The 26,463-nt window shown below is 42.7% G+C and overlaps 1 protein-coding gene across 1 annotated transcript in view; it reads right to left on the bottom strand.

Moving 5' to 3' along the window:
* Positions 1 to 11: 11 nt before the first annotated feature.
* STXBP5L (syntaxin binding protein 5L) overlaps positions 12 to 26,463 on the bottom strand; it is an 84,517-nt gene continuing 58,065 nt past the window's right edge. Inside the window, exons 18-26 of the mRNA XM_063294610.1 lie at positions 21,282 to 21,433; positions 14,604 to 14,672; positions 13,688 to 13,858; positions 11,792 to 12,031; positions 9,622 to 9,979; positions 8,410 to 8,575; positions 7,088 to 7,199; positions 4,300 to 4,514; positions 12 to 486 (exon numbers count right to left, since the gene is read on the bottom strand). Coding sequence (XP_063150680.1) covers positions 445 to 486; positions 4,300 to 4,514; positions 7,088 to 7,199; positions 8,410 to 8,575; positions 9,622 to 9,979; positions 11,792 to 12,031; positions 13,688 to 13,858; positions 14,604 to 14,672; positions 21,282 to 21,433 — 1,525 coding nt within the window. The 3' untranslated portion in view covers positions 12 to 444. The remainder of the gene's footprint in view (positions 487 to 4,299; positions 4,515 to 7,087; positions 7,200 to 8,409; positions 8,576 to 9,621; positions 9,980 to 11,791; positions 12,032 to 13,687; positions 13,859 to 14,603; positions 14,673 to 21,281; positions 21,434 to 26,463) is intronic.

The following is a 26,463-nucleotide window of genomic DNA, read 5'->3' as shown; positions in this document are numbered from 1 at the left end:
TTTTAAAATGTTTTAAAATGTCTATATGTCTATTTGTGGAACATAACAATAAATCCCCTTTCCTCAGTCGTAGCATGCTTTGCTTTTTTTTTTCTTTGTATAAGAAGCCAGTTAATCATGCAAGGTTTTGTTCAGTGTAACTGCATTAACAATCTAATATATACATGCTGCTTTAAACCAGGACTTATCCTCTCCACAGCTCATACTCAAAGCCAGTTAAATGTTACCTGTTAGATATTGATCATTGGGAAAAGACTCAGGGTAGATTCACAGTTCCACTGTGCAGTGGCCTGAGAAAACTACGTTCTTCTTTGACTCTCTGGGGAACAGGAAAGAGGAAACAGCGTAGAACAAGAGCTGCTTCTGCCAAGAGGCTGATCTTTTGAGGCTCGTCCCTTTGACTTCTAGTCACAGTACTTTGAGGGACAGCTTCTGGGTTAAAAGTCAGAACTGATACCACTTTTTGTCCTTGTATTTGAGCATTACCTGAAAGGATAGAGAAAACATTGTTCCAGTGACACAGAGATGATAAAATAAAATGTAAATGTTTTCCTTGCATCCTAACATTCTGCAGCATGAGCCCTGAACCCCAACTTCCAGAGACAGTTGGCAGCTGCCCATCTGTCTTGGTATTTATAGATTAAATGCTGGAGCTGATACTTGCAAATACAGGGAATTGAACATCTTGACCTGAATCATGAATTCTGCTGCTATTAGAGCCATAAAGGATTTGGGCTTTTGGGGGGGTGCGAATAATTGACAAGACAAATGTTTACTACTACTGAGGCTTAAGGTACCACTACACTCTTCATTGAACCTCCCAAAACATTTAGCCAATGTTTCTGTTTCGGGGGGTATTAAAGAGTGAAATCAATCATTTGTATTAATTCTCCAGAAGATCCAGTGTGGCCATCTTCCCACATGATTCTGTGTTTGGGCATGCACAGACAGGTAGAAGAGGAAAGCTGATCCTCACAAGAGGCAGTGGGTGATGCTGCATGGGTCAAGCATAGCCTGTGGGCAGTACATCAGCTAAATCCCAATCAGAGGTTTAAACATGTATGATTAAAAACACAGTGGGGCAGAGCAGAGTTTCTGGCATCCTTGGAAGTTACTCCAGCAGAAAGGCTGAAGGAAGGATTACAGTTGTAATCGAAATTATTCACCCCCATTGCAAATCAGGTTGATTGTCAAAATGTACAGACTTTCAGCTGTTTGCAATGAACAAATCAAACAAAAGCAATTGAAATAGCTCAACACAATGAATGCTTCAAGTGGTGTCCCCAAATTCAACTGAAAATGCAACATGACTTTTCCAGTCTCAGAATTATTCAACCCCCTGAATAGAATCCGTCACAACAGCACATACACAGTATGCAAAAAAGGTGTTGTCTCAAGCACACCTGATGCAGCTATTCAAGGGCTTCATTAGATGTACCAGGTGTGCTTGAGCTGGAGCACATGAAATACCTGAACCGGCTAGGGGTTTGTTGAGTGTCACATTTGACTGCATGTTAGAAATACAGTATGGCTAAGTCAAAAGAATGGTCCAAAAAGGTAAGAGAAGAGATCATTGCCCTTCCCAAACAAGGAACAGGATACAAAAAGATAGCGAAGGCACTGAATGTTCCTAGAGACACCATTGGAAGCATAGTTTGCAAGTTCATAGTTCAAGGAACAGTGGTTACACTACCTGGACGGGGCAGAAAAAGGAAGCTGTCAGTGGCTGCAACCAGATTTCTGAGAAGGCAGGTGGAGAGAAACCCTCAAGTGACCGCAAAAGACCTGCAGCAAGACTTGGTGGCAACAGGCACTGAGGTTTCAGTGAGCACAGTAAGGCGTGTACTAAACACAGAAGGTTTCCATGCCAGAACTCCAAGATGTACACCACTACTGACCCAAAAGCACAAGAAAAGTTGGCTCCAATGTGCTCAAAATCATATAAATAAGCCACAGAAGTTTTGGGATTCTGTTCTGTGGAGTGATGAAACAAAACTGGAACTTTTAGGCCCAATGGATCAGCGGTATGTCTGGAGGAAGAATAATGAAGCATACGCTGAAAGAACACTCTGCCTACAGTTAAGCATGGTGATGGCTCAGTGATGCTCTGGGGCTGCTTTGCATCCTCTGGCGCTGGAAACCTGCAGCGTGTGGACGGCAAGATGGATTCATTGAAGTATCAGGAAATCCTAGGAGAAAACGTCATGCCGTCCATAAGGAAGCTGAAGCTTGGGCGTCATTGGACCTTCCAACAGGACAATGATCCCAAGCATACCTCAAATTCCACTAAGGCTTGGATGCAGAAGTCCTGGAAGAATGTACAATGGCCCTCACAGTCACCTGACTTGAATCCCATAGAAAATCTCTGGTGGGATTTGAAGAAGGCGGTTGCAGCACGCAAACCCAAGAATATTACTGAACTGGAGGCCCTTGCTCATGAGGAATGGGCTAAGATTCCTCAGGAACACTGCCAGAAGCTGGTGTCTGGCTATGCATCTTGTTTGCAGCAGGTCATAACAACAAAAGGGTGCTCTACTAAGTACTGAAGATGCTTGCCATGAAGGGGTTGAATAATTTTGAGACTGGAGAAGTCATTATAAGTTGCATTTTCAGTTGAATGTGGGGACACCACTTGAAGCATTTGTTGTGTTGAACTATTTCAGTTGCTTTGTTTGATTTCAATCGAAGCAAATATTTGTAGCTCAGGGTTGAACTGTGGAGTCCTTGGTGCTCTCTGAGCCTTGTTGTTTTCTTGCAGACGTTTCATTGCCGGACTAGGAAACATCTTCAGTGCGAAGAGGGAGTGGGCCTTGCTCTCAGTTTATATACCGTGGCTTGCCCTGCTTGTGTTGGTAGGGGTGTTGTTTTCTCCTTGGGAGTTCTTTGATTGGGCTGTTGTTTGCTGCTTGGTTGATTGACTGAGTTAATAATTCCTTGATTAGGGTGTATTGTGCTGTTTGATGGTTCACCTGGTGTTAATCCTAGTGTAGATTTTTGCATATCTGGGTGTTGATTGCTGGCAAGGGAGTGTACTGGTCTTTTGGCTTTTCTATTGTCTCTTTTGAATGGTATGTAGATGTTGTTTACCTCTATGTGTCTGTTGATGGCTGCTTTGTCTGAGTGCCAGGCTTCCAGGAATTCTCTGGCTTTTTTGGATTTGGCTTGGTTTAGGATGCTCAGTTTCCCAGTTGAAACTATGGTTGAGTCTGTCCATGTGTTGTGAGATTAAGGAGTTCTCATCATGCCTTCTGACTGCTAGTTGGTGTTCGTGGATGCGCTCTGCTAGTCTTCTGCCTGTCTGTCCTACATAGTGGCTGTTACAGTCTTTGCATTGTATGTTGTGAATAACTCCTGTTTTTTCTTCTTGGGCTATTGGGTCTTTTGGGTTGCTTAATATGTTTTGAAGAGTTTTAGTTGGTTTATGTGCTACGGTGATGCCATGTGGTTGTAACACTCTCTTGGTGGTTTCTGAGATGTTTCTGATGTATGGCAGTGTTATCCTTTTCATAGTTTCTATTGGTTGGGTTGTAGTGGGTTGGGTGGTAAGGCACTTTTTAATAAAGTTGAGCGGGTATCCATTTTGTTGGAAGATGCTGTACAGATGATCTTTTTCTTGTTTGTGGTGTTCTGGGTTGCTGCAGTGTGTAAGTGCTCGTCTGAATAATGTTCTTACACAGCTTCTCTTGTGGGAGGTTGGATTGTTACTTTGGTAATGGAGCACTTGGTTGGTGTGGGTAGCTTTCCTGTAGACTTGTGTTTCTAACTCATCATCATTTCCTCTACTGATGAAGATGTCCAGGAATTGTTTGATTTGTTCATTGCAAACAGCTGAAAGTCTGTACATTTTGACAATCAATCTGATTTGCAAATGGGGGTTGAATAATTTTGATTACAACTGTAGTAGCAGGCAGGCTAGCCAACTGAAAGATCTGTGCTCAATCGTGTACAAAAACTATTTTGAAAAGTATAAACAGTGAAGTTGAAGCAATTTCTATCCCAGCTTGTCAGTCATGCATTTTATTACAATGTCTCTTCCTTAACTCTTTCTTCACCACACTGCTAGAATAATAAGGAAAAGAATAAATGCACTAAATATGGCCTAAAATAGGTAAGAAGCTCTCTCAAACAAATCGAATTTATGTGGCATCTGCCTAATGCCTAATGAAGTGAGTAGAAAGAACAGTCAGTTCAAGGGTATCCATCATCTCAAAGCACAGCAAAGGCAAGAAATACTCCAGGATCAACCCTTTTGGGGGAGATGGGCGGTGATAAAAATTTGAAAAATAAACAAACACCCACCTCATGTGCATGTTTGGAAAATGCCTCTGCACTTGCCATCATCCTTGCTGTCTTTTCATCTAGTTCTCCAAGTTTTTGTCCCCTCTCATCAAGAGCAAGGCGTGCTCGAGCCAGATCTCCGATAGCACTTCCTGCAGCTCCTCTCATACCTTCCACTGACCCAGGAATATGCTGAGCAAGAGTACGAGATGCTTTTCCTGCCGTTGCTTCACCAACTGGAACGGGAACAGAATTAAAAGTATTTTCTTGTGTTCCCTGAAACCGCATGCCTATGTTTATGCCAACCAAGATGAAGTAGGTTCTAGAACGAATTCTCATTCAGATCACAGAATCAAAGAATTATAGAATCATAGAGTTGGTACTTTAGCCATCAAGTCAAACCCCTTATTCCATGAATGAATCCAAAATAAACCATCCTCAACAGATGGCTGTCTGAATTCCATTTGAATGTATGCCATCAAATGGAGTTCATCACCTCCTTTGATAATTAGTTCCAATTATCAAATCGGATTGAGATTAGGATGTTTTTCCCCTAACATGAATTTAGAACCTGCCTTTCCAGGACATAGAGAACAGGTCTCTACTTTCCTCCATGTGGCATCTCTTCAGATAATTGAGAGTTGACATCCCACCTCTGTTCTGAAGGCTAAATGTTCTCAATTCCTTCCTGGGGGTGGGGGTGGGTGGGTGGTGTTTAGTCCCCTGTTCATTTCTGTTGTTCATCTTTGAACCTGTTCCAGTTTATATGAATACTTCTTAAAGCGTGATGTCCATGACTGGCCACTGTACGAGGTGAGACCAAGCAGAATAACATGACGCCATGGCTCCCCATGACTTGGACGCTATACTTCTCTTGATGCAGACTAAAACGGCATTTGTCTTTTGGTAGCAATGCCACACACTGCTGAGTCATATTCAGATTGCAATCATCTACTGTTCCAAGATCTCTTCCTCAGATCCTAGTGCTAAGCCACGCATTTTCCCAATTCTGTATCTGTGAGTTTGATTTCTGTTTCCTCTGTGAGGAGCTCTGCATTTGTTACTGTTAAATGTAATTCTGTTGTTTTCAGCCGATTTCTCTAATTTTGAATTTTATCTTCTAAGGTATCCCACCAAATTCTCCATTAACGGCACGTTTAATAAGCAGTCCCTCCACTTTTTATCAAAGTCATTCATAAATTTTTTGAAGGGGAAAGTGCCAGGACTGAATCCTATGGGATTCACTCTTTATCCCATTCCTATCTGATGAGAAAACCTTGATGAGTATGATTTTTGATTTAGCTTTTTGATCCACTTGGCATGCCATCCAGACCACGTTTAGCTAGTCAGCATGTCATAGGCTGCTTTGTCAAATCCTCTGCTGCAATCAAGATATATAATATCTATGTTATCAAATATATCAAATCTAATGCTATCCAGTCAAGAAATGATTTTATGTATAATACATTGGCTTCTTCTGATGACTTCCATTTATATTTCCTCATTGGAATAGTTTGCAACTATGTTTTCAATCACTTCTTTTTTTAAGAACCCGCACCAGTTTTGTGCTCCAATATAAAAAATAAACTGTACAAAATAAGTATTTCTTATTGAAATACTTCAGGAATATCTGCAAATGGACTGCTTTATGTCAGCTCTAAAATCCTGGCTACCATGGGAAAACAGTTCCATCCTCAGAAAAGATAATATTCTGAATGGGACAACTCTATTAGGCAGAGTTTTATGTCCACAGAACAATCTTCCCCAGTACAGAGCCCTCTAGATATTCAGGTTATTTGAGAATTTTAACAGTATAATTCTTGAATCACTGGATGTTTCCAGATGGTGGAAGACCGCCATCACACAGTAATCTTTCTGCTCCCCAATTTCAGTTTTAGGGGAAATTATTCATGATGAAAAGAGGGATAATAGATGGAGAAAAACACACACGTGTGTTTGTGTGTGTGTGCACGTATCAGATCATTTTGCAACCAATGATCTGAAAGTCCACACAAGAAACCCAAGTATATGCAATTAATACTATATTGCAGTAAGTTAAGGTTACAACAGACAACAATCCCCCCACAACTTCAGTAGAATAAAAAGCAAACATACCCATATTGTCCATGAAATAAATCCCAGAGTCTAGTAATACCTTTATTTTGTCCCAAAATGGCACAGAAGAGTGTGCAAACTTTCAAGTTCTCAAGAACTCTTCATCAGGCAACATGTAACAAAAAGCAGGGAATGGAGAAGCAAGAAAGTCCAAAAATTAGGCCAGATGTTTCAGCCATGAGGTCTGAAGTCAGTCTTAAGATGAATGGAATATACTGAATGCAATAGAAAGTTGTAGGCATTATTGATGTCAGACAATGAGACTTTATTAAGTTCATGCAAGTAACTGTTGACTCCTCAGATTAACCTTACATTAGCACAATAAGATACTAGTTGCATATATCTGGGTCAGTCTGTTTTTCCTTTTTTGTAGGGATCATTGGGGCGAGATATTCATACAACGTGTTTTTTATCTCTGGATACCTAGCAGGCATTATTCAGTACCTCCATCATAGCCTTCAGCGCACAAATACATAGCAACTTTTTAGAAAGTTTATTTTAAATTTTGATGTTAAATGGTATAACTGAAATTATCCATCTGAACAAGGCTTCCAACATTGTTCAAGTATTTGTTTTGAACAACCATTTCAGAAAGGCCAGTCTCATGCTATTGCAATTCTATTTATTTCCCCTTTCTATATTTTACTTTCCTCCTTGCTTTTTTTGCGATACATTGTATGTGAAAAACACTTACACAGTTCTTCTCGGTCGAGTGTTCCACCCGTTCCACCAAACAGCCCCTTCAGAAAACCTCTGTATTGAGCCTCTGGGGTGTCCATGGGAATGAACAAATCACCAAGCATATCCTGTTCAAACATCACAAAAAACCAATCCATGTCAAGTCTTTTCAGCCAAACACCCCAAGAGAAGCCCCTGTGAGCACTGAATGTTTACTTTGACTGTACTCAGGGTATACCAACAGATCAGTTTTAAATGTTTGGTGGTATTTGCCAGAAGCCAGATGAAAAATTCACTTCTGAATGATTCCCCCTCCCCCAACCATAAGAGCAGCTCTGGTGGATCACACCAACGCCTGCCTTAGTCAGAGAGCCTCTTCCTAGAGTTGGTAGATGTTTCTTTATGCTGTGGGATACAATCGAGTTGAACTTTCAGGCAATATAAGGAGATCCCCCATCTCTGACTTTTCTTTTCAGTCTTTTTCACAGTCCCCTCATTTTTTTGTTTTGCCTTTTATAGCCAATGTGCCTATGTGGAACCCCACTGGCATGTATGGGAACAATACTTAACATCTCATGACAGATCATGATTAACATTGAGGGGAACATCTAGAATTTATGCAACAGCATGACCCTATACTTTTATAGTCAGATATTGCCAGTGATGTGTTGCTAAAATTTTAAAAAATGGCTCTGCCCGCTCCATTGCAGCCACTAGCTGCAGAACAGCTGATTGGTGTGCTAGGTGTCAAGGCTCACCTCTGCTGTCCACCAGCTTACACAGTTCCAGAAAATTTAACAACTGGCTCTCATGAGCTGGTGTGAGCTGGCTTACGTTCATGAACTGGTATCAAGTACCTCAGCATCATGATAAGCCCGCTGGTACAAATCCATATCAAGCTTTTGCTCTTTGCGATGGTGTATGACAGAAGTGTTGCTCCATTTCATTTTGCCCTGTACAGGCTTGGTTTGTCCCCAAAGACTCCTCAATGCCTAACATATCTAAATCCTTCCTCCTGGCACCACCATTTCATTCATGGATTGGGACTCCCAAACTCCACCTGTCTAGCTGGCAGAACAGGTAGCATTTAGGGGAATATGCCACCTGTTCTGGATTTCAGTCTGCCAATTAGCACACTATGTTTCGCTTCCAGGTCTGGCTGACTACATTTTACAATGCCATTGGTACCAACGTGGACTGCCTTATCCCAGGCACTATTCATCACTTTTTTAAGACTTGGTGTGATATCCACAGCCTTTGCTCCAGGCAGGCAGGTCATCGCTCAGCCTCTTCTTTACAGCATAGAAGCTATGCCGATCATTATATTTCAAGACCCACCTGCAGATTGTCAAACATTTTCTGGCTATAGTTCAGTCGTTGGACTTCTGTTGGAGAACCAAGATACAAAGCTTGTCCTTCATTGGTAAAACAAAAGGTCCGGGCAATTCTCGTATCTGTTTCAGGTAAGTAATTCACATCTAGCAGGGAGCGGAGGCTGGGTAAACTGAAAATAAATAGATTCTATAGAAAGAGGTTTTTAAACACAATATTGTATGCAGTACATATTATCTGCCCTATTTTCACAGGTATGACCCAAGCAAACAAACATAAAACTATGGCATTTAAATATAATCAAAATGACTAAGGCTGAAGAGCTATGAATTTGGGAGTATGTCATATTAAATGCAACAGGATTATCAACATTGTTATAAATCTCAAATTTAGATTAGAAAATTCATGTTATGCTATAGCTATATGGCATGCTGTAGCAATTGCAGGTAAGGGTTCATGTTCTGTTCAAATTCCTGGATTATATTACCCAAGTGCTGTACAAAGCAAAGCTGAATTCTCTGACACTTGTGAATTAAACTTGCATAAAGAGTCATTTCTATGGATGGAAATCATATTCAGCCTCAGCCAGGCCCTGCTAACTACAGAGAATGATCTAAACACTGTAAAGAGTACTTTTGTAGCCATAAGGACATAGATGGGCCATCTTCTTCACCCTGAGAGATGCACATGGTGTTTATGCCTTCTTAAGGTAGGTAGCTGGGGCTAGAATCCTTGGCTATGTGTTTGTCTGGGTATTGGAGGGAGGTTAAGTGATTAGATGGACGATTTAAGCTTTGCTTAGTTATGTATTCTATTTTTTGGGAGAAGAGCACTAGATGAGTTGTGAAGGTAATTTCCAAGGTTAAAAAGTAAGCAATTAGAAGTTGAGATTGGCAGGACCAGCACAGAGGAAATTTCCCCAAAGAGGCCTAGAAATCACTTTGATGGGTCTAGCTATGTTATAAGGCGACTTGCAAATGTGAGTAAATGAATTGCATGGTATTTGGGGTTCTGGATGTGTGTGTATATGTGTTTTCTTAAAACATTATCTTGACCAGAATCTCCTCAGAACCTCCTTCAGAGGTATCCATCTTTACCACCACCTCACAGACTTTGTTGTTCCGCAATTAGCCAAGCGTGCCACTTCCCTCTTCACTTCAAGGCTTGTGTGTGGCAAGAAAGGGTCATGGCTTACATTCATGAAATGGTATCAAGTACCTCAGCATCATGATATGCCCATTGGCACAAAAGCATGCCAAGCAAACACTGTTACAGAGGGTCACCGCATCTGCTCGCAAAAATAATGATGTGTCTGTGATGTTGTGAACATAGAGGCATATCTGGGAAGGCAATGAAAATACTTTGGCTTGTTTCTCTGAGCAGATAATGGCAAACTGGTGATCTCCTGTGTTCTGGGAGCTTGAAGAATGAAGGACAAGTTTCCTTTTTTTCCTTTTCTCGCTATCCTCAGTGGCGTTTGGATCTCTCCATGCTTCATAGGGAGGGTGTATTAATGTTCCCATGCAGTCCAAGCAAGCAAAGGTCAAAACTGCTCCCTTTAGAGATAGAACTGTACCTATAAAACATAATTCAAATGAGGTATTAATAGCTAAACCACTTGTACTGGTGCCAGTGCATATCAGCTGTGTTATACAATCATATGCACACATACTCACACAAACACAAACACACACATATTTTTCCAGCTTATATCATTGACATAATGACCTCCAAATCTAGAGATTTGGAGTCAGACCTCCAAATCTAGAGATACTCTACTCAGCCAGGTTAAGGAACTCCTCTCCACCCTGCATCTTCTCAGCATATTCCCCTCATAATTCTTACAGATGGGAAAAAAAACCTTGAATTCATGTTAAGTTTTCTGGATTGAATTAAGTAGGAATTCATTTCTAGCAGCTTCCTGACATTTCAAGGCAGAGTTCTGCTGTGTTTTCATCATTAAATAGAATGTTATGTTCTGAAAGAAGTCACTTTAATCTTTGACATATCAATGCACTGCATTCAAGAATTTTGTTTTAGAGTTGTGCAAAATTCTTTTTCATTAAAAAAAACCTAACTTTAATTAAAACTCAAGTTAAAAATAATGAATTTGTAATGACAGTGAAGCATTTTTTTTCTTTTTGTTACGGTATCTTCATGTTGCTATGGATTTTTTTAAAAAAAATATCCAATACCTAGTGTTATAGAAAACAACGAATGACACTAGGCTCATATAAAAATATGTCAGCTAAAGTATTGGAATTCTTGGCCCTTTTTTGCTTCTTCCTAGGAAAAAGGGTATTTATTCAGACTTAAGTTATTGTGGATTTTCTGCTGCAACCAGTATATGAGAAACTGATTTTAGAAGTAGAACAGCATATTTTGGATGATACCTTGCAGAAAGATTGAAAGAGCCAGTTTGGTGTAGTCGTTAAGGTGCAGGCCTAGAAACCAGGAGGCTGTGAATTCTAGTCCCGCCTTAGGCCTGAAAGCCGGCTGGGTGACCTCAGGCCAGTCGCTCTCTCTCAACCCAACCCACCTCACAGGGTGGTGGTTGTGGGGAAAAGAGGAGGAGGAAGGAGTAATAGGTATGTTCCCCACCTTGAGTTATTTATAAAAATAATAATAAAGGCGGGATAGAAAATAATAAAATAAATATATCCCCTATATCGCAAAGGGGATGTATATGGAAGATTTGTATTCTAACTAACATACTGATATCAAGTCTGTTTCACACAGGAGAGCATTTGAAATGGGAGAGTTTCTTTGGATCTGGTGTGGGAACATTTGTCGTACTCTCATCAGCTCCTGTAAGAAGCTGTGCCTGTTTCCACGTGGGCCCAGGAAAATAAGCCTCTGAGATTTACATGTTTGTTACTTTGAAACTTAGAGGCAACCTGAGGGTTTGTCAGGATGCTGCATGTACCTTCAGGTTGGTGAGGTGCAGGCAATATTATCTAGGCTTGGCTTGCCTCTAGGTTGCATAAAATAGCAAGAATGCTGGGCTTTGCCTGAGCTTTTGGCATACTGTCCTTACCATTAGCAGAGAATGCTACTTGTGGCATGAGTATGACTAAGGCTGGAAATTTCACTGTGCTCCTAAAATGCCTTGATTGATCAAAGTAGTGGAGGTTGTGCAAAGGGGGGGAGGATATAATAGATCAGACTGAAAGAGGTCTGATCTTGTGGAATAGCATTCATGAATTGGGTTTAATTATGAATGAAAGAGCTAACATCATAGAAACCATTAGGAAGGTGCTTGCATGAGAGCAAATGAACTTTTGTGCAGTAATAACAGCCCCAAGGCAAGTACATGGAAAGACATATTCTAACTAGCTTTCATGTTAATTGGCATATTTCAGCAACTATCGAAATCTGAAATTCTTACCACTTAGAGAAAGTGTTACTGGCTCTGTCTGCCTTAATTCATCGACAGTGGGAAGGTGAAGGGAAAGAGTAAAGACTATCCCCAGCCCTGTTCCAACCCAGAGGCAAGGAGACAACGCTGTGTCATTTTTCCGTGAAAATGACTCCATGAAATACAAAGCTGTAATCGCTTCCTTAGGCTCTTTGTCAATACTACAGACACTAGAACTTCGAGAATGGCTGAATGAGTTCTCTCTGTTTTCTGTTGAAGGAAAATAAAACAGATTAACATATGAATTTGCGATTTACCAAGACAAGCTATGGTCTTGCTGTTGTCCAGTTAAAAGATTCTTTTAACTGGAGATGTCTTTTCTCTGAACAACTTTTCCTCTTTTCCAACATGGTTATAGATTTTCAAACTCTCACAGATTATTGAAGGAAAAAAGGTAGGGACTATATTAGTAAGTTATCAACTGTAGAGAATATACTAATTCCAGAGATATCTTCAGATAACCTCTACTGGAAATGTAGATAACTGTCCATAAATGCCACAGGTTCTTAATCTTGAAGAACTGAATTTTAAGACTGAAAAAAAATCCTCTGCCAGCTGTATTCTTCATTCATCAAATCTAGGAATACCGTAGTTATGGTTTGGAACTTCAGCTCTGTGACCGCTTGGAATTAATTCTTTTTTTTTTTTAATTTTAAAAGGCTATACTACTGAACAAAGTCCATGTCATAGTTGGCATCCTGCCAAAACATCCATTCTTGAAGTTTTTCAGTGAAAAATTTGACTTTTAATTGGAAAGACTTTAGAGTCAACTCTAGGCCCACTGCAGATGTCAGCCCTTCAAGGCAGGCCAGGTCAGGAAACAGGTTCCACAAATAGTACTGGAACTCTATTTTATTGATATAGGCTGTAGTAACAGAATCTGGAAAGCCTGACAGTGTTTTCCCTCCCTCTCTTCTTCCCTCCTATACCAAAAAGAGCTAAGACAAAGTCAGTTCAAGTTTCTTTCTAATGTTCCTTCCTCTCCTACCATCATGCTTTGCTAATACAGCATTTCTTCTCCAAGGTCACAGTAGGCCCACTGTGTTCACTGCAGAAAAGTTTAGCAAGCCTAGATATATCTTAAAAACCTGTTGCATAATTTCCAGATCATCCATCTTGTCCAAAGCTTGGGGCTTGACAGTTTAGAGGAGTGAGTTTAATATAATACTATTAAAGTATTGAATTTTATAAAAGCAACTGCAAAGAAATCAAATCAGGAAATCAGAAAGAACACACATAGAAATACAAGTCACCAAGGAACATATACAGGAGGCCTGGAACTACAAAGATGGTACAATTAAAGCTAAAGTTCAGAATGAGCTGAGGTTAGAGAAAGGTAAGAATAACGAAAAGGCTTTTAAATAAAAAGAAAAATAGTATAGCAGATACTTAATGAAGACAGTAAATTACTAGGAAAGGGAGAGCTGTTCAGTTCTGATTTTGGCTCAGTCTTCTCCAACAAAAGGTATCTGTGAAGAGCAAAATGAAGGGGTATCACTGAAACTCAAGAAGACAGAAACCCCAACCCTTATTTATTATTCTGGTGGAATCCTGGAGAACTGGTGAAGGGCCAGATGACTGGAAGAGAGCAAAAGTCCTTACCTTTAGAAAGGGGGAAAAGAATATTCAGCAGCTACTGACAAGTCAGTCTGTGATTCTGTTTGTTAGAATAGCTGTATCTGACTCATTAAGGCAGGACCTCTCACAGACTTAATTCATGTTTAATTCCTTGCATGATTACTGCTTTAGAACAACAGTTTAGAACCCTACTTCAAGGCCATGGTTAATTCATGCATAGATTGTAATTAAATCTTTTTGAAAGGTGAAAACAGAAATATCTAAATGGAGAAGTCCTCTGATACTCACCTTCCCCTGTGACTGGCAAAGAGATCTCCATGCAAGCAGCAGACTGTGCTTTCCTAAATGGAGGCTTTCCAGGAACTCGGCGGTTGATTTTGGAAATATCTGCACTGGACAGCCGTTTTCCAGAACTGCAAGTTAGGGAAGTTGGATTTGTACATTGTCCATTTACAGAATCTGTCATAAGATTACATTAGAATTTTCATTAAGAACAAAAAGAGGTTGTGACAAAGTCTGCAATTATTTAAGAACTCTTCTTAAGCTTCATATACATTCTTTAAAAATCCTGTACTGTCACTTGAGAAAAGGAATATTTGTCTATTTACTGTGATTTATTTTCTATGTTCTGCCAAGACTAGAAAAGTTAGGCATTACATAGAATTCTACAAAACATATTATATTATATAAATGTTCCTTACAGAAAAAGGATAACTTTATTTGAATTTACATTAATATTTCTCTTTCCTATTACATTTTTGTAATAACCTATATCTTGAAAGCAAACCAAACTTTTGTTCAAAAATGCTATGCCTTGTCCTTCACATCTGATGGTATGTGGGAGACTGGCTTCACAAGTCTTTCCCTTATGAATGATTTGCCTTATGAAGCCAGTATTGATGAGGACTCATACACATTACCTGTCCCAGGCACCAATCTACTCAAATCCCCATTAGGTCAGTCATGAGCGAGCGGTCTGGGGTTAGTTCTATGGGGGGGGGGGGGTTCTAAAACATTTTGAGAGGCATATGGTAAACAAATCTGCAAATTTTCTTCATGAGTCCAGTATTAAAACTATTTGTAAGGAAGTGCAACTCAGCCATGTTCTGATGTGATTTCAAGATTCTAAGGTAGTGAGATTAAATTCAAATTTAAATTCTGAGATGCTAGATCCAAAGGCAACTGGCCCCCAAATAACAATTACCTGAAGCTGTGGGGGACCTGCACCGCTCCAGCTCCATTGGAAATGGACCATCTGATAGCTCAGTGATACCTATTAAAATGTTAAATTAGAACATGTTAATAATGAGTTGCAATCAGCATTACACAAACAGACTGCCACTCAACAGAGCTTCCTTTTGTTCTCTTTTCCTTTCCATTCTGTAGTGAATAAAGAAGATGGCCTTGTGTCATGTTCACCATTCCAATGTTACCGTTACATCGTAATGTTTCGCATGTCATTTGGCTGATGCGTGTTTCATCTGGGAGGGGAGGAGGATTCCATCTCGTGGGATTGTTATATGTTAGCAGCTGGATTGGAATGTGTTTGGGTTATCTCGTGTGTTCAAGGTTCCTTTCCCAGGACATCAGCAGAAACGGTTACCAGCACCTGGGGGGGGGGGGGAGTTTGCAACGGCAGGGCGAGGGGAGGGATTACGTTTGAGCCGAGGGTTTTTAGTTTGTATTTGGCGCGCTTTTGCTCATTCTCAGGTTTCTCTGTATTTGCATACTATTCTTTAATAAATCAGATATCATTAAGTTCCTGCTTGTGAGTCTGAGTCTTTTAGGGTAGGCAATCCTTACATAAAGCTGAGAATCCAAAAAATTTACCGTTAGCCCCTTTCCAGATTTATTTTGTGAGGGAGAAGTGCTAGCGATGAGCAAACCAAATCCCCAAACCACGGAAAGTGAAGAATCGAGCGAGGGGAAACCCGACTCCACGGTGATAAGAACAGAGAGGGTCCCTACTCGGGAGCTCTCAGAAATTCGGGAGGTGTCGAGCTCCAGCCTGGGAGAAGAGGAGGTTGGAGCCCCTGAACCAACCAGTGAGTCGCCAGGCGAACTGGTCACCTGGGATGAAACACAGGGACCCCTACCAGGGACGTCCAAAACATCTTGGAAACAGCGGGACCCGAGTTCCCCAACTGTGGTGAGGCAGGAAAGGAGGGAGAGGAGGATTCCCAAACCCCTAACCATATAAGGTGGAGGCCAAATTGGAGTCAATAGAATTTATGCTTCAGAAAATATCAATGGACTGGGGTCCCCGGGAGAGGAGGAGAGAGGAGTCTAGTAATAGGCATTTGTCCCCTTCTTCGCCCCCACCTTCTTCGGAGGAAAGGAGTAGGACCCAGCGCAGAGAGGAGGCAAGGGCGCCGAGGGTGAGAATTTCAAGGTCCCCTCCTCCAGAGTGGAGATCCCTGGGAGCTAAAAGAAAGTCCGACCACCCAGCTGTGGCGAAGGGACTGCCCGGAGTGGGGGTTAAGGACTTTACAGTTAAATTTGATGGAGATCCAACTAAGCTATCGTTCTCCCTTACCAATGCAAGGAGTTATATGGATGAATGGGAACTGTATTTTCATTCAGAAAGAGCCAAGATTAATGCCATTGCCACTAAGCTCAAGGGGCAGGCTGCCGATTGGTATGTGCAGTTATGTCAATCGGATGCCCCTGAGCTGGAGGAGTTCGAGGAATTCCTGTAGGCGTTGAAGCTACACTTTGAAGACCCATTAGCTAAAGAAAGGGCAAAACGGGCGCTGAGGGAGCTTAGCCAGGGGCCACGATCAGTAGCAGACTATGCTCTGGAATTTAAGGCTCTGGCTGGGAAGGTTGAGGATTGGTCCCAATCTACCTTAATAGAACTTTTTAAGGACGGTCTGAACATGGAGGTCCTGAGGTGGTCGCTCAGTAGGAACGACCCAGATACCCTGTATGAATGGATACAGTTGGCAGGGAAGGCTGAGCATGCCCATGAAACCTTCGCTCACAGGAAGGTGATGAGATATTCCAGGGTCAGCAAGGGTTCCCGCCCTGCTGCGCCCACTGGAAAGTCCGGTCAACGTGCTTGGGAGGAGGAGAGGGAGCGCCGCTATGCGAAAGGGCAGTGCCTCTGATGTGGAAAGGAAGGTCACCAAGTGGCGGCGTGCCCGAAGGGCAAGACCGATGATCATTCGGGGAAGCCGACCAGGAAATCTCCCTCCCTACCCAGGAAAATGAAGGCAGCCATGGCTGAAACTGAAGTGGAGGAGGTTCCTTACTTCGGGGGCGAGGGGGAGCCCGATCTACACCAGCCAGCAGGAAACGCCAGCCACCTGCTCTAAGGAGTGCCTGTGGGCAGGTGGTGAAGGACGGGCGCGAACATGTTTTGGTGAGTGCCAACTATCCCACACTGAACGTGAAAGTGAAGTTAGGCTCCCGCACAAGAACCGTTGAAGTTTGGGCATTGATTGATTCGGGTGTTCGCGTTGCTTGATGCACCCTGACGTGGTGGCTGCTTTGGAGTTACCCAGCTTTCCACTGCAACGTCCCACGATTTTCACCCAGCTGGATGGGTCTACAGCGGGGGGGAAACCGGTCACCCATTTCATGGGCATGGTGGCATTGCAAATGGGCAGCCACCGTGAGGGGCTGCCATTTGTGGTGGCGCCTGTGGGGCATCCCTTAGTCATTCTGGGGATTCCTTGGTTGGTCCAACAAAACCCCTATATAAATTGGGTGCACAAGACTTTGACTTTTGGGGATGGTTTCTATCAAGCCCCTGGGGAGGACGATGCTCCGGAGGCTGCAGTGGGGAGGGCGGTGGCAGCAACCCCGCATTTCGCTGTCACACCACTGGAGGGCTTGCCGGAGCAATACCAAGGCTTTGCGGATGCGTTTGGTGAGAAAGAAGCGGACCAACTCCCACCCCATCAAAAAATTTATGCCATGACTCAAAAGGAACTGGCGGCATTGAGGGAGTTTGTGGACAAAAACTTGGCCAGGGGTTTTATTGAACCAGCAAATTCGCCAGTGGGCTCCCCCATCTTGTTTCGAGCGAAGAAGGGTGGGACATTGAGACTTTGTACAGATTACCGCGGATTAAATGCGGTCTCGATATTAAACAAATATCCTCTGCCATTAATAAAAGACATGTTAGCACATCTGGCTAAGGGGAAAATCTCTAAGCTGGATTTGCGGGAAGCCTATTTCCGCATCCGCATATGGGAGGGGGACGAATGGAAGACTGCTTTCAATTGTCCACTGGGTTCTTTTCAGTATAAAGTTTTTCCTTTTGGGTTGGCGGGGGCACCAGGGGTGTTCATGCAATTGATCAATGAAGTGTTACATGAACATTTGTTCAAGGGTGTACTGGTCTATCTGGATGATGTTTTGATTTATACTGAAATGGAAGAGGAACATGAGCACTTGGTGAAAAAGGTGCTTAGCAAACTGAGAAAGGCTGAGCTCTATGCTAAGCTTTCTAAGTGTGAATTTCAACAGACTCAGCTTGACTACCTGGGGTACAGGATCTCTGACAAGGGCATTGAGATGAATCCTGCGAAGATTCAAGCTATTTTGGGGTGGGAGTGCCCGCACACCCGCAGGCAGCTCCAAAGTTTTCTTGGGTTTTCCAACTATTACCGCCAATTCATCCAGGGGTTCGCCGAAATTGCGTTGCCTCTCACTGACTTGTTACGTTCGAAGGGGTTGGGGGACACACGCAAGGTAAAGAACCCGGGGGCATTGCTCAATTGGACACCTGACTGCCAGTTGGCTTTCGACAAACTCAAAAGCCTGTTCACTGCTGAACCCATTCTTCAACACCCTGATCCCACTAAACCCTTTGTAGTTCAAGTGGATGCTTCTGATTTCTCAATTGGAGCGCTCTTGCTGCAAGCAGATGCTGACAACCACCTGAAGCCATGTGCGTATCTGTCCCGGAAATTTTCTGAGATGGAAAGGCGGTGGCATGTTTGGGAGAAAGAACCTTTTGCAGTCAAGGCTGCTTTGGAGGCATGGCACCACCTATTAGAGGGGGCTAAATGTCCTTTTGAGGTTTGGACTGACCATAAAAATTTGGAAGCGCTCAGCATGCCCCATAAGCTCAGTCCTAGGCAGATCCGCTGGGCTCAATTTTTCAGTCGCTTTGACTTTAAGTTGAAATTCATTCCGGGCAAGAAAAACTTCCTGGCTGATGCGCTTTCCCGCCTGCCCCAGGATTCGGTTCAGGCACCTGACGTTGTGGGTACACTGTGGACAGAACCCCAATTGGGTTTGCAAGCTGTCACACGCAGTCAAACTCGTGCGCAGCTGCCCCCAGCTTCAGTTTCACCGGCTGGGGGAAGGACACCAATTCCCTCGCAATTGCAACAACAGTTTCTGCTAGAGGTGAAATCTGACACTTGGTTGCAAGCGAATAGAGACAATGTTACATTTGACAGAGGCTTAGCTTGGAAGCAAAACCGCCTCTATGTCCCTGACAGTTTGCAAAGGGAAATTTTGATTAGGTCTCATGATGATAAAGTGGCTGGTCATTTTGGGTTTGTCAAAACCTTGCATCTGGTACGCCGCCAATTTTGGTGGCCCACATTGAGACATTATGTAAAAAGTTATGTTGCTTCTTGTCCTGTCTGTGCCATGTCAAAACAAAGGGGGGTAAGCCGCACGGGCCGCTGCAGCTGGTGGCCAGCCCCTCCCGTCCTTGGGAGGAGGTTTCTATGGACTTCATTGTGGATTTGCCTCCTAGTCAGAGAAAGACTGTGATTTGGGTGGTAAAGGACTACTTTTCCAAGCAAGCCCATTTCATTCCATGTGCTTCTATTCCGTCTGCTCAGCAATTGGCCCGCCTTTTTCTAATCCACATCTACCGGATTCACGGTAGCCCCTCCCGCTTGGTCACGGACCGTGGGACACAGTTCACTTCCCAATTTTGGAAGGCGTTTTTGAAGCTGGTGGGCACCAAGCAGGCGTTGTCCACTGCGTCGCATCCGGAGACTGACGGATCTACGGAGGTTCTTAATTTGACCCTGGAGCAATTTTTGAGGGCATTTGTCAACTATCAGCAGGATAATTGGATTGATCTGCTACCTTTTGCTGAGGTGGCTTATAACAACGCCGTCCATCAGAGCACAGGGCACACCCCTTTCCATATTGTTTTTGGACGGGATTTTGTTCCCATTCCTGAGTTGCCTCAACCCCCCACGCAGCCCTGCTCTGCTTCTGATTGGGCTGCTCAACTGGCAGATTCGTGGCCAGTGATTCAGCAGGCGTTGGCTGATGCCCAATCTGCCTATAAACTGCACGCTGATAAGCGACAAGCCCTTCAACATGCTTTTAAAGTTGGTGATAAGGTCTACCTTTCCACCAAGTTCATTAAGTCCCCTCAGCCCTCGAAGAAGTTGGCTCCTAAGTTTGTTGGTCCTTTTCCCATTGTGGGAGTTGTGAACCCTGTCACTTTTAAACTGGATTTGCCACACAATCTCAGACGTTTACATCCTGTTTTTCATTGCAGCTTGCTCAAGCCTGTCAACCACTCCGATCATTGGCATCCACAACCCCCACCTCCTGCTCCGATCATGATTGATGGACAGCAACATTTTGAGGTGAAGGAGGTCACTGATTCTCACTGACTTCGTGGCACCCTGCAGTACCTCATTCGGTGGAAACACTTTCCCCACCCTGAGTGGGTGTCTGCCCATGATGTTCAGTCTCCGCTTTTAGTTAGATGCTTTCATCTAGCTTATCCTCTGAAATCTGCTCCTTAGTGTTTTTGGGGGGGCGGTATGTCATGTTCACCATTCCAATGTTACTGTTACATCGTAACGTTTCGCATGTCAATTGGCTGATGTGTGTTTCGTCTGGGAGGGGAGGAGGATTCCATCTCGTGGGATTGTTATATGTTAGCAGCTGGATTGGAATGTGTTTGGGTTATCTCGTGTGTTCAAGGTTCCTTTCCCAGGACATCAGCAGAAACGGTTACCAGCACCTGGGGGGGGGGGGGGGAGTTTGCAACGGCAGGGCGAGGGGAGGGATTACGTTTGAGCCGAGGGTTTTTAGTTTGTATTTGGCGCGCTTTTGCTCATTCTCAGATTTCTCTGTATTTGCATACTATTCTTTAATAAATCAGATATCATTAAGTTCCTGCTTGTGAGTCTGAGTCTTTTAGGGTAGGCAATCCTTACACCTTGATGGACAGAGGAACGCCTACCACCAAGGCAATGACCAGATAAACAAAATTTGAGCCCAGGCCAAGAGAGTGATTTGCAAAAACTTCTCAGACTGCTCCCTGCCACAGAGAAAAGAATGGCTTCCTTTAGTCTGGTGACATTACAATCTTTTCTCGTTTAGGACAAGGTTGGACAACTGTTCAGAGCCTAGCAGCCACACTTAATGTGTTTTGGAGGGGCAAACAGTGATGATGCAATGTGGGTGAGATTAAAGTTTTAATTCTTTCCTTAAATTTTGAGAAGTCTTGTGGGGGTTTATGAAACAATATTAGGCTTACCTTGGGATTTATGTTTTTATGTGGTTCCTCTTCAACATGGTAATATACCAGGTTGCTGAATTGTGGTGGGATCAGGATGGAAAACTATAGATTTAATTTGCTATTGTGGAATCAGAATGTAAAGTAAGTCTTCATTTAATCTAGCATGAGCCGTTTTTATTCTTATTAGAGGATAAGAAGTAAAGTTTTAAGCCAAGCCAAACCAAACTGTTACAATCTTGCAATCTTACTCTTATTAGTATTTGGCTAATCATCTGCTAGTCTTTTATACAGCTATAAGCGCTATATATTTTCCTAACTAGCCAACATACATTTTCCTAACTAGCATACAGACATTCCCAAAATTGCACACCATAAAATGAAATGTTATAGAAATTAATTTTTACAGCATTTGTCTGCTACCTGCACTAAACTGCTTGCTTCTGTGAGGAGAATGAGGGTGGCGATGACAGGGATCACTTGATCCATAGAGGTCGAAGCTTCCCATGCTCAGCAGTTTAGTCTTCTGCATAAAATCTACAACAGCCAAACCATTGCAGTTTCCAAATGCGACTCTGTGAAAAGAAATATTGTTTAAGTATTTTGGAGTAAGTGTTTAAGTATTTATTTCAAGTAATAAAACTGGAATATATTTCAAGGAAAGAGGCATTCATATACTGATAGCCCTCATTAGCCAACTGCCTCGTTTAGTGACTGCAGTTACAACGGTGATGAAAAAAACAGCATTGCAACCAATCCTTGCATTTACAACCTTTGCAGGTCTGTAAAGCAAAGGAAAGCTGAAGTAAAATGATAACCACAGTTGTGGTTTTACTTAGCAATCACCTCACTTAATGACTGAGTTGTGGTTGCTCATATGAAGAGAAAGTAGGAAAGCATGTCCTACTTTCTCTTCATATGCTTATATTCCTCTCATTTATGCTAATTCCCAGCCACATGCCTCTGAACAGAGGGAAATAATCATATGGAATCACACTGCAATATAACTGTTAATTGATCTGCACTTGGACACTGATATGTACATTCATAGATTGTAGAGAACCAGGGAGATCTGTAGACTGTAAATTAAATCCTATGAGGAGGGACTGAGTGAATTAAATGCACTGTTTGCAAAATGATGTCATTAGTGGCATTGCTCAGAAGGCAGTTATGATGTTGTCTCCAAAAGTGCAGAACATAGAATAATGGTCTTAGGTTATAGAAGGGCAAATTCTGGAGGAATTAAAAAAAAACTTATAATAAGAGCAGTTGAACAGTGGAATTATTTACCAATTTAAATGACAGACTAAATCATATGATCTTCCTTAAAATAATATGAATACCATTTCCTGGATCTAATGTTTCAGTAAATCCACTTTCCAATAATTTGTCTTGTTACTCTTCTTCATATTTTGACTATTTTGATTATGCGTTCATATACAATGTTTTTTCCTAATTCTTATATTGTGGCACCCAGAACCACACAAAATACAAGAATTGGACAAAGTGCAGAATAGAATGCAACTATTATTTCCCATCAGTTAGAAATGCAACCTCAAACCTATGTTGGCCCTTTCTGCAGCCTTATCACATTGTTTTCACATGTTGTGATTAACTAACATTCCAAGCGCCGTTTCATATATATTATTACCACCTTAGGTATCCCCCATTACTATATATGTGTATTTGATTTTTTATTTGTTTTTCTTAAGGGAAAACTTTGCATTTATCTCTGTTAAATGTGAGTCTGCAATCAGGCTACTACACCAGCTGATGAAGAATCTAGGTGAGTACTGTTTGAGGACATACTGTATCTTGCACATACACATGCCACAATATTTTATCAAATGATTTTCTGGAATGAAGTTATAAAACTTTCTTGAAGTTCTTTAGGGAAATGAAAAAGAGTGTGACAGTGGAACTTTCTGATTCTGCAGTGAGCAGATAGCTGGACTTTTTGGTCTTCAACCCTATGATTCCATGTGGTTTGTTTGTAGTATTGTCTAAATTAATAGACTGGTTGATTAAGCATGATTAAAGATAATTGGCTGTGTTGCATGAATGCAGCCAATTATCTTTTCTTCTGCTTCAGTCCAGGATTATATATGACCAACTTCTCCAAGCTATTTCTGCAGCACTTCTGCTGCAACTGGAAAAAAAAAGTATTTTTAACAACATTTAGCCATGCAGAAAAAATAATCAATACTGGAAGCCCACAGCTTGTTTTATGCAGTGAGGAAAGGCTACCATTGTTGTACTCTTTCCTGGGAATGAACTGGACATTATGGGATGCTGTGCTATTTACCTACCTTGCCTCTGTAAGGAGAAAGAACACTTTGGTTGGTCAAAATGATCAAAATAATGTTACTTGGATCTGTAGCAAGGCTGGTACAATATAAAAAGGAGATAGATCTAGTGGGGAATTTGCTCTGATGAAATCTAGTGGACCAAGGGAGGCCTAGGTACAAATGCCTCAACTTGAATAACAAATACTTGATTTTAGTTCTTTGAAATCAATGTTGAAGGATAGATTAAAAAATGAATGAATGAATAAATGTTTGTGTGTATTTGTGTATTTGTGTATGTATGTGTATAGGTGGATAGACAGAGACAGGCAGACATCCCAGAGGGAAGACCATGGTGAAATGTAATAGTTCCTTTTATCAGAAAATGTTCTCATTCATCAGGAGTTGAGCATCCCATTTTCCCTGGGTCTTAGGTTTTGAGCGACATCTTTAAACAATTTCTCCACCCCTGGCTCAATTAAGAGTTCAAAATAACTGTGAAGTAAAAGGTTCAGTGAGAGACAGTTTGGTGTAGTGGTTAAAGGCAACTAGTTCAACTAGCCCGAGACGTGATGACGCAGCTAGCTCAAAGCCGAAAGGACGGCTAGTGGCCAACGGTGCTGGTGGTAAACGGTGAATCCGATGTTCTAAGGATCAACACACCATTGGAACCTGGAATGTAAGATCTATGAGCCAGGGCAAATTGGATGTGGTTATTGGTGAGATGTCAAGATTAAAGATAGACATTTTGGGCGTCAGTGAACTGAAATGGACTGGAATGGGCCACTTCACATCAAATGACCACCAGATCTACTACTGTGGACAAGAGGACCACAGAAGAAACGGAGTAGCCTTCGTAATTAATAGTAAAGTGGCTAAAGCAGTGCTTGGATACAATCCAAAAAACGATAGAATGATCTCAGTTCGAATTCAGGGCAAGCCATCTAACATCACAGTGATCCAAATATACGCCCCAACCACAGATGCTGAAGAAGCTGAAGTAGAGCAGTTCTATGAGGATCTGCAGCACCTACTGGACAACACGCCTAAAAGAGATGTTATTTTCATCACGGGAGACTGGAATGCTAAGGTGGGCAGTCAAATGACACCTGGAATTACAGGTAAGCATGGCCTGGGAGAACAAAATGAAGCAGGACATAGGCTGATAGAATTTTGCCAAGACAACTCACTCTGCATAACAAACACTCTCTTCCAACAACCTAAGAGACGGCTTTATACATGGACTTCACCAGATGGACAACACCGAAATCAGATTGACTACATCCTTTGCAGCCAAAGGTGGAGGACATCTATACAGTCAGTAAGAACAAGACCTGGAGCTGACTGTAGTTCAGATCACGAACTTCTTCTTGCACAATTTAGGATCAGGCTAAAGAGATTAGGGAAGACCCACAGATCAGCTAGATATGAGCTCACTAATATTCCTAAGGAATATGCAGTGGAGGTGAAGAATCGATTTAAGGGACTGGACTTAGTAGATAGGGTGTCATGAGTAAGGATGGTGAGCAGGGGGCTCCCATCCAGACTGTCAAGCGCATGCGTAGCACTGAGGAATTGTTCAGCCATTCAAAGAGGCACAGATCGGGACCGCCTTAACCCTTGGGGGTTATATGTCTGGGTTTTTCCCACGCTTCTTCAGTTTGTTAGGATTCCTGTTAAGTACTAATAATAAATATTAGAGACCAGTTCCTTGTCTCAGTGTGTTTCCTGGTTGTTAGGACATCAATCCTAACAAACTCTTACTCCCATCGAAAGAGGGAGGAACAAGCAATTAAGGAGATACGTTTAGAAATGTCTTCAGAAAACCAAGAAATGCGGCTCGCCATCCAGCAATTGGCAGCAGCCCTACAACAACACCAGCAACAAGTAGATCTCCAGATCAACACATTACAAGCTGCCATGCTACAGCAGTTACAACAACCAGCTCCGATTAACCCACAACCGGCACCAGCAGCAGCAGCAGCAGCAGCAGCAGCAGCAGCTCCACCAGTAATGTTGAGATCCCAGGGCAGTCTACCAGAGAAATTTGGAGGAGAAGCAGGACAGCTGAGAATTTTTCTCACACAGTGTACTATGTTCTTCGACAGCAGACCCGCAGTTTCCCACAGACAGAACCAGAGTCACTTTCATCCTAGGCCTGCTGAAGGGACCAGCTGCCAAATGGGCTATTCCCATGGTGGAGAACAACGACCCAATTCTCAACGACTACCAGAACTTTTTGGCAGGGTTCCGAGCACACTTTGACGACCCCATCAGAGAGGCCACGGCCAGCCGGGAGATTCGGAGGCTCAAGCAAGGTAACAAGAGAGTGGGACTCTACATTGCTGATTTCAAGTTGTTAGCAGGAGATCTGGACTGGAATGAGAGTGCATTAAAAGACCAATTCAAACAGGGGCTGGATGAGGAAATTAAGAATGAATTGGTGCGCCAGGGAACACCAGCTACTTTAGAAGCCCTATATCAGTTATCGGTGGTCATAGATGCCAGGCTAGAGGAGCTTAGGCAGATGCAGCTGGGGAGAAGCAAGACCCTCAGAGCGTTTTCAGGATTTCCAGCTCTCTCTGTAGCAGCCTCTCACTCAGCACAAGAGGAGCCAATGCAGATTGGGGCAAGCAGGAGACTGATTTCCGAGACTGAGAGGCAGAGAAGGAGAGAGAGAGCCCTGTGTTTCTACTGCGGAGCCCAGGGGCACATGGTGAGAGCTTGCCCAGCGAGAGACCAAGCAGCCTTAGTAAGACCCCCAGGGCAGGCAGCTGAAACAAGAACCATCCCGGCCTCTGTTTTCCAACCAGGGAAACTCCAGCGGTCTCCCTCCACAGAGCTCAGCAGGGAGACCATAAATCAATTAAGGAGGGCTCATTCCGAAGATTCCAGGCAAGCCTTTTACTACTCACCAGTAATAATCCATGACAACCCAGAGCACCGGGTCAAGCTAGAGGCCCTCGTGGATTCTGGAGCTTCAACTAATTTTATTGATGCGCAGACCGTACAAGACTGCAACATCCCGACCAGAGAATTACCATGCCCCATAGAAGTGGAGACCATTGACGGCCAGCCACTCAAAGCAGGGCCGATTAGAAGGCTCACAGAACCGGTGCAACTGACAGTGGGAGACCACATTGAGTGGATCCAGCTTTATGTTACTGCATCGCTAAATGTGCCAGTAATCCTAGGCACGCCTTGGCTGAGGATCCACAACCCGTTGATGAACTGGACTACAGGAGCTATCTCCTTCCCAGCTAAGGAATGCCAGCACCACAAGATTCAAGCCGCTCCACGCTCTCCAGCAACCAACGCAG

Source organism: Candoia aspera, chromosome 2 (genome assembly GCF_035149785.1).
Source record: "Candoia aspera isolate rCanAsp1 chromosome 2, rCanAsp1.hap2, whole genome shotgun sequence".
Taxonomy (NCBI): domain Eukaryota; kingdom Metazoa; phylum Chordata; class Lepidosauria; order Squamata; family Boidae; genus Candoia; species Candoia aspera.
The sequence above is the reverse complement of the archived record's forward strand: the minus strand, read 5'-3'. Positions and strand labels throughout refer to the sequence as shown.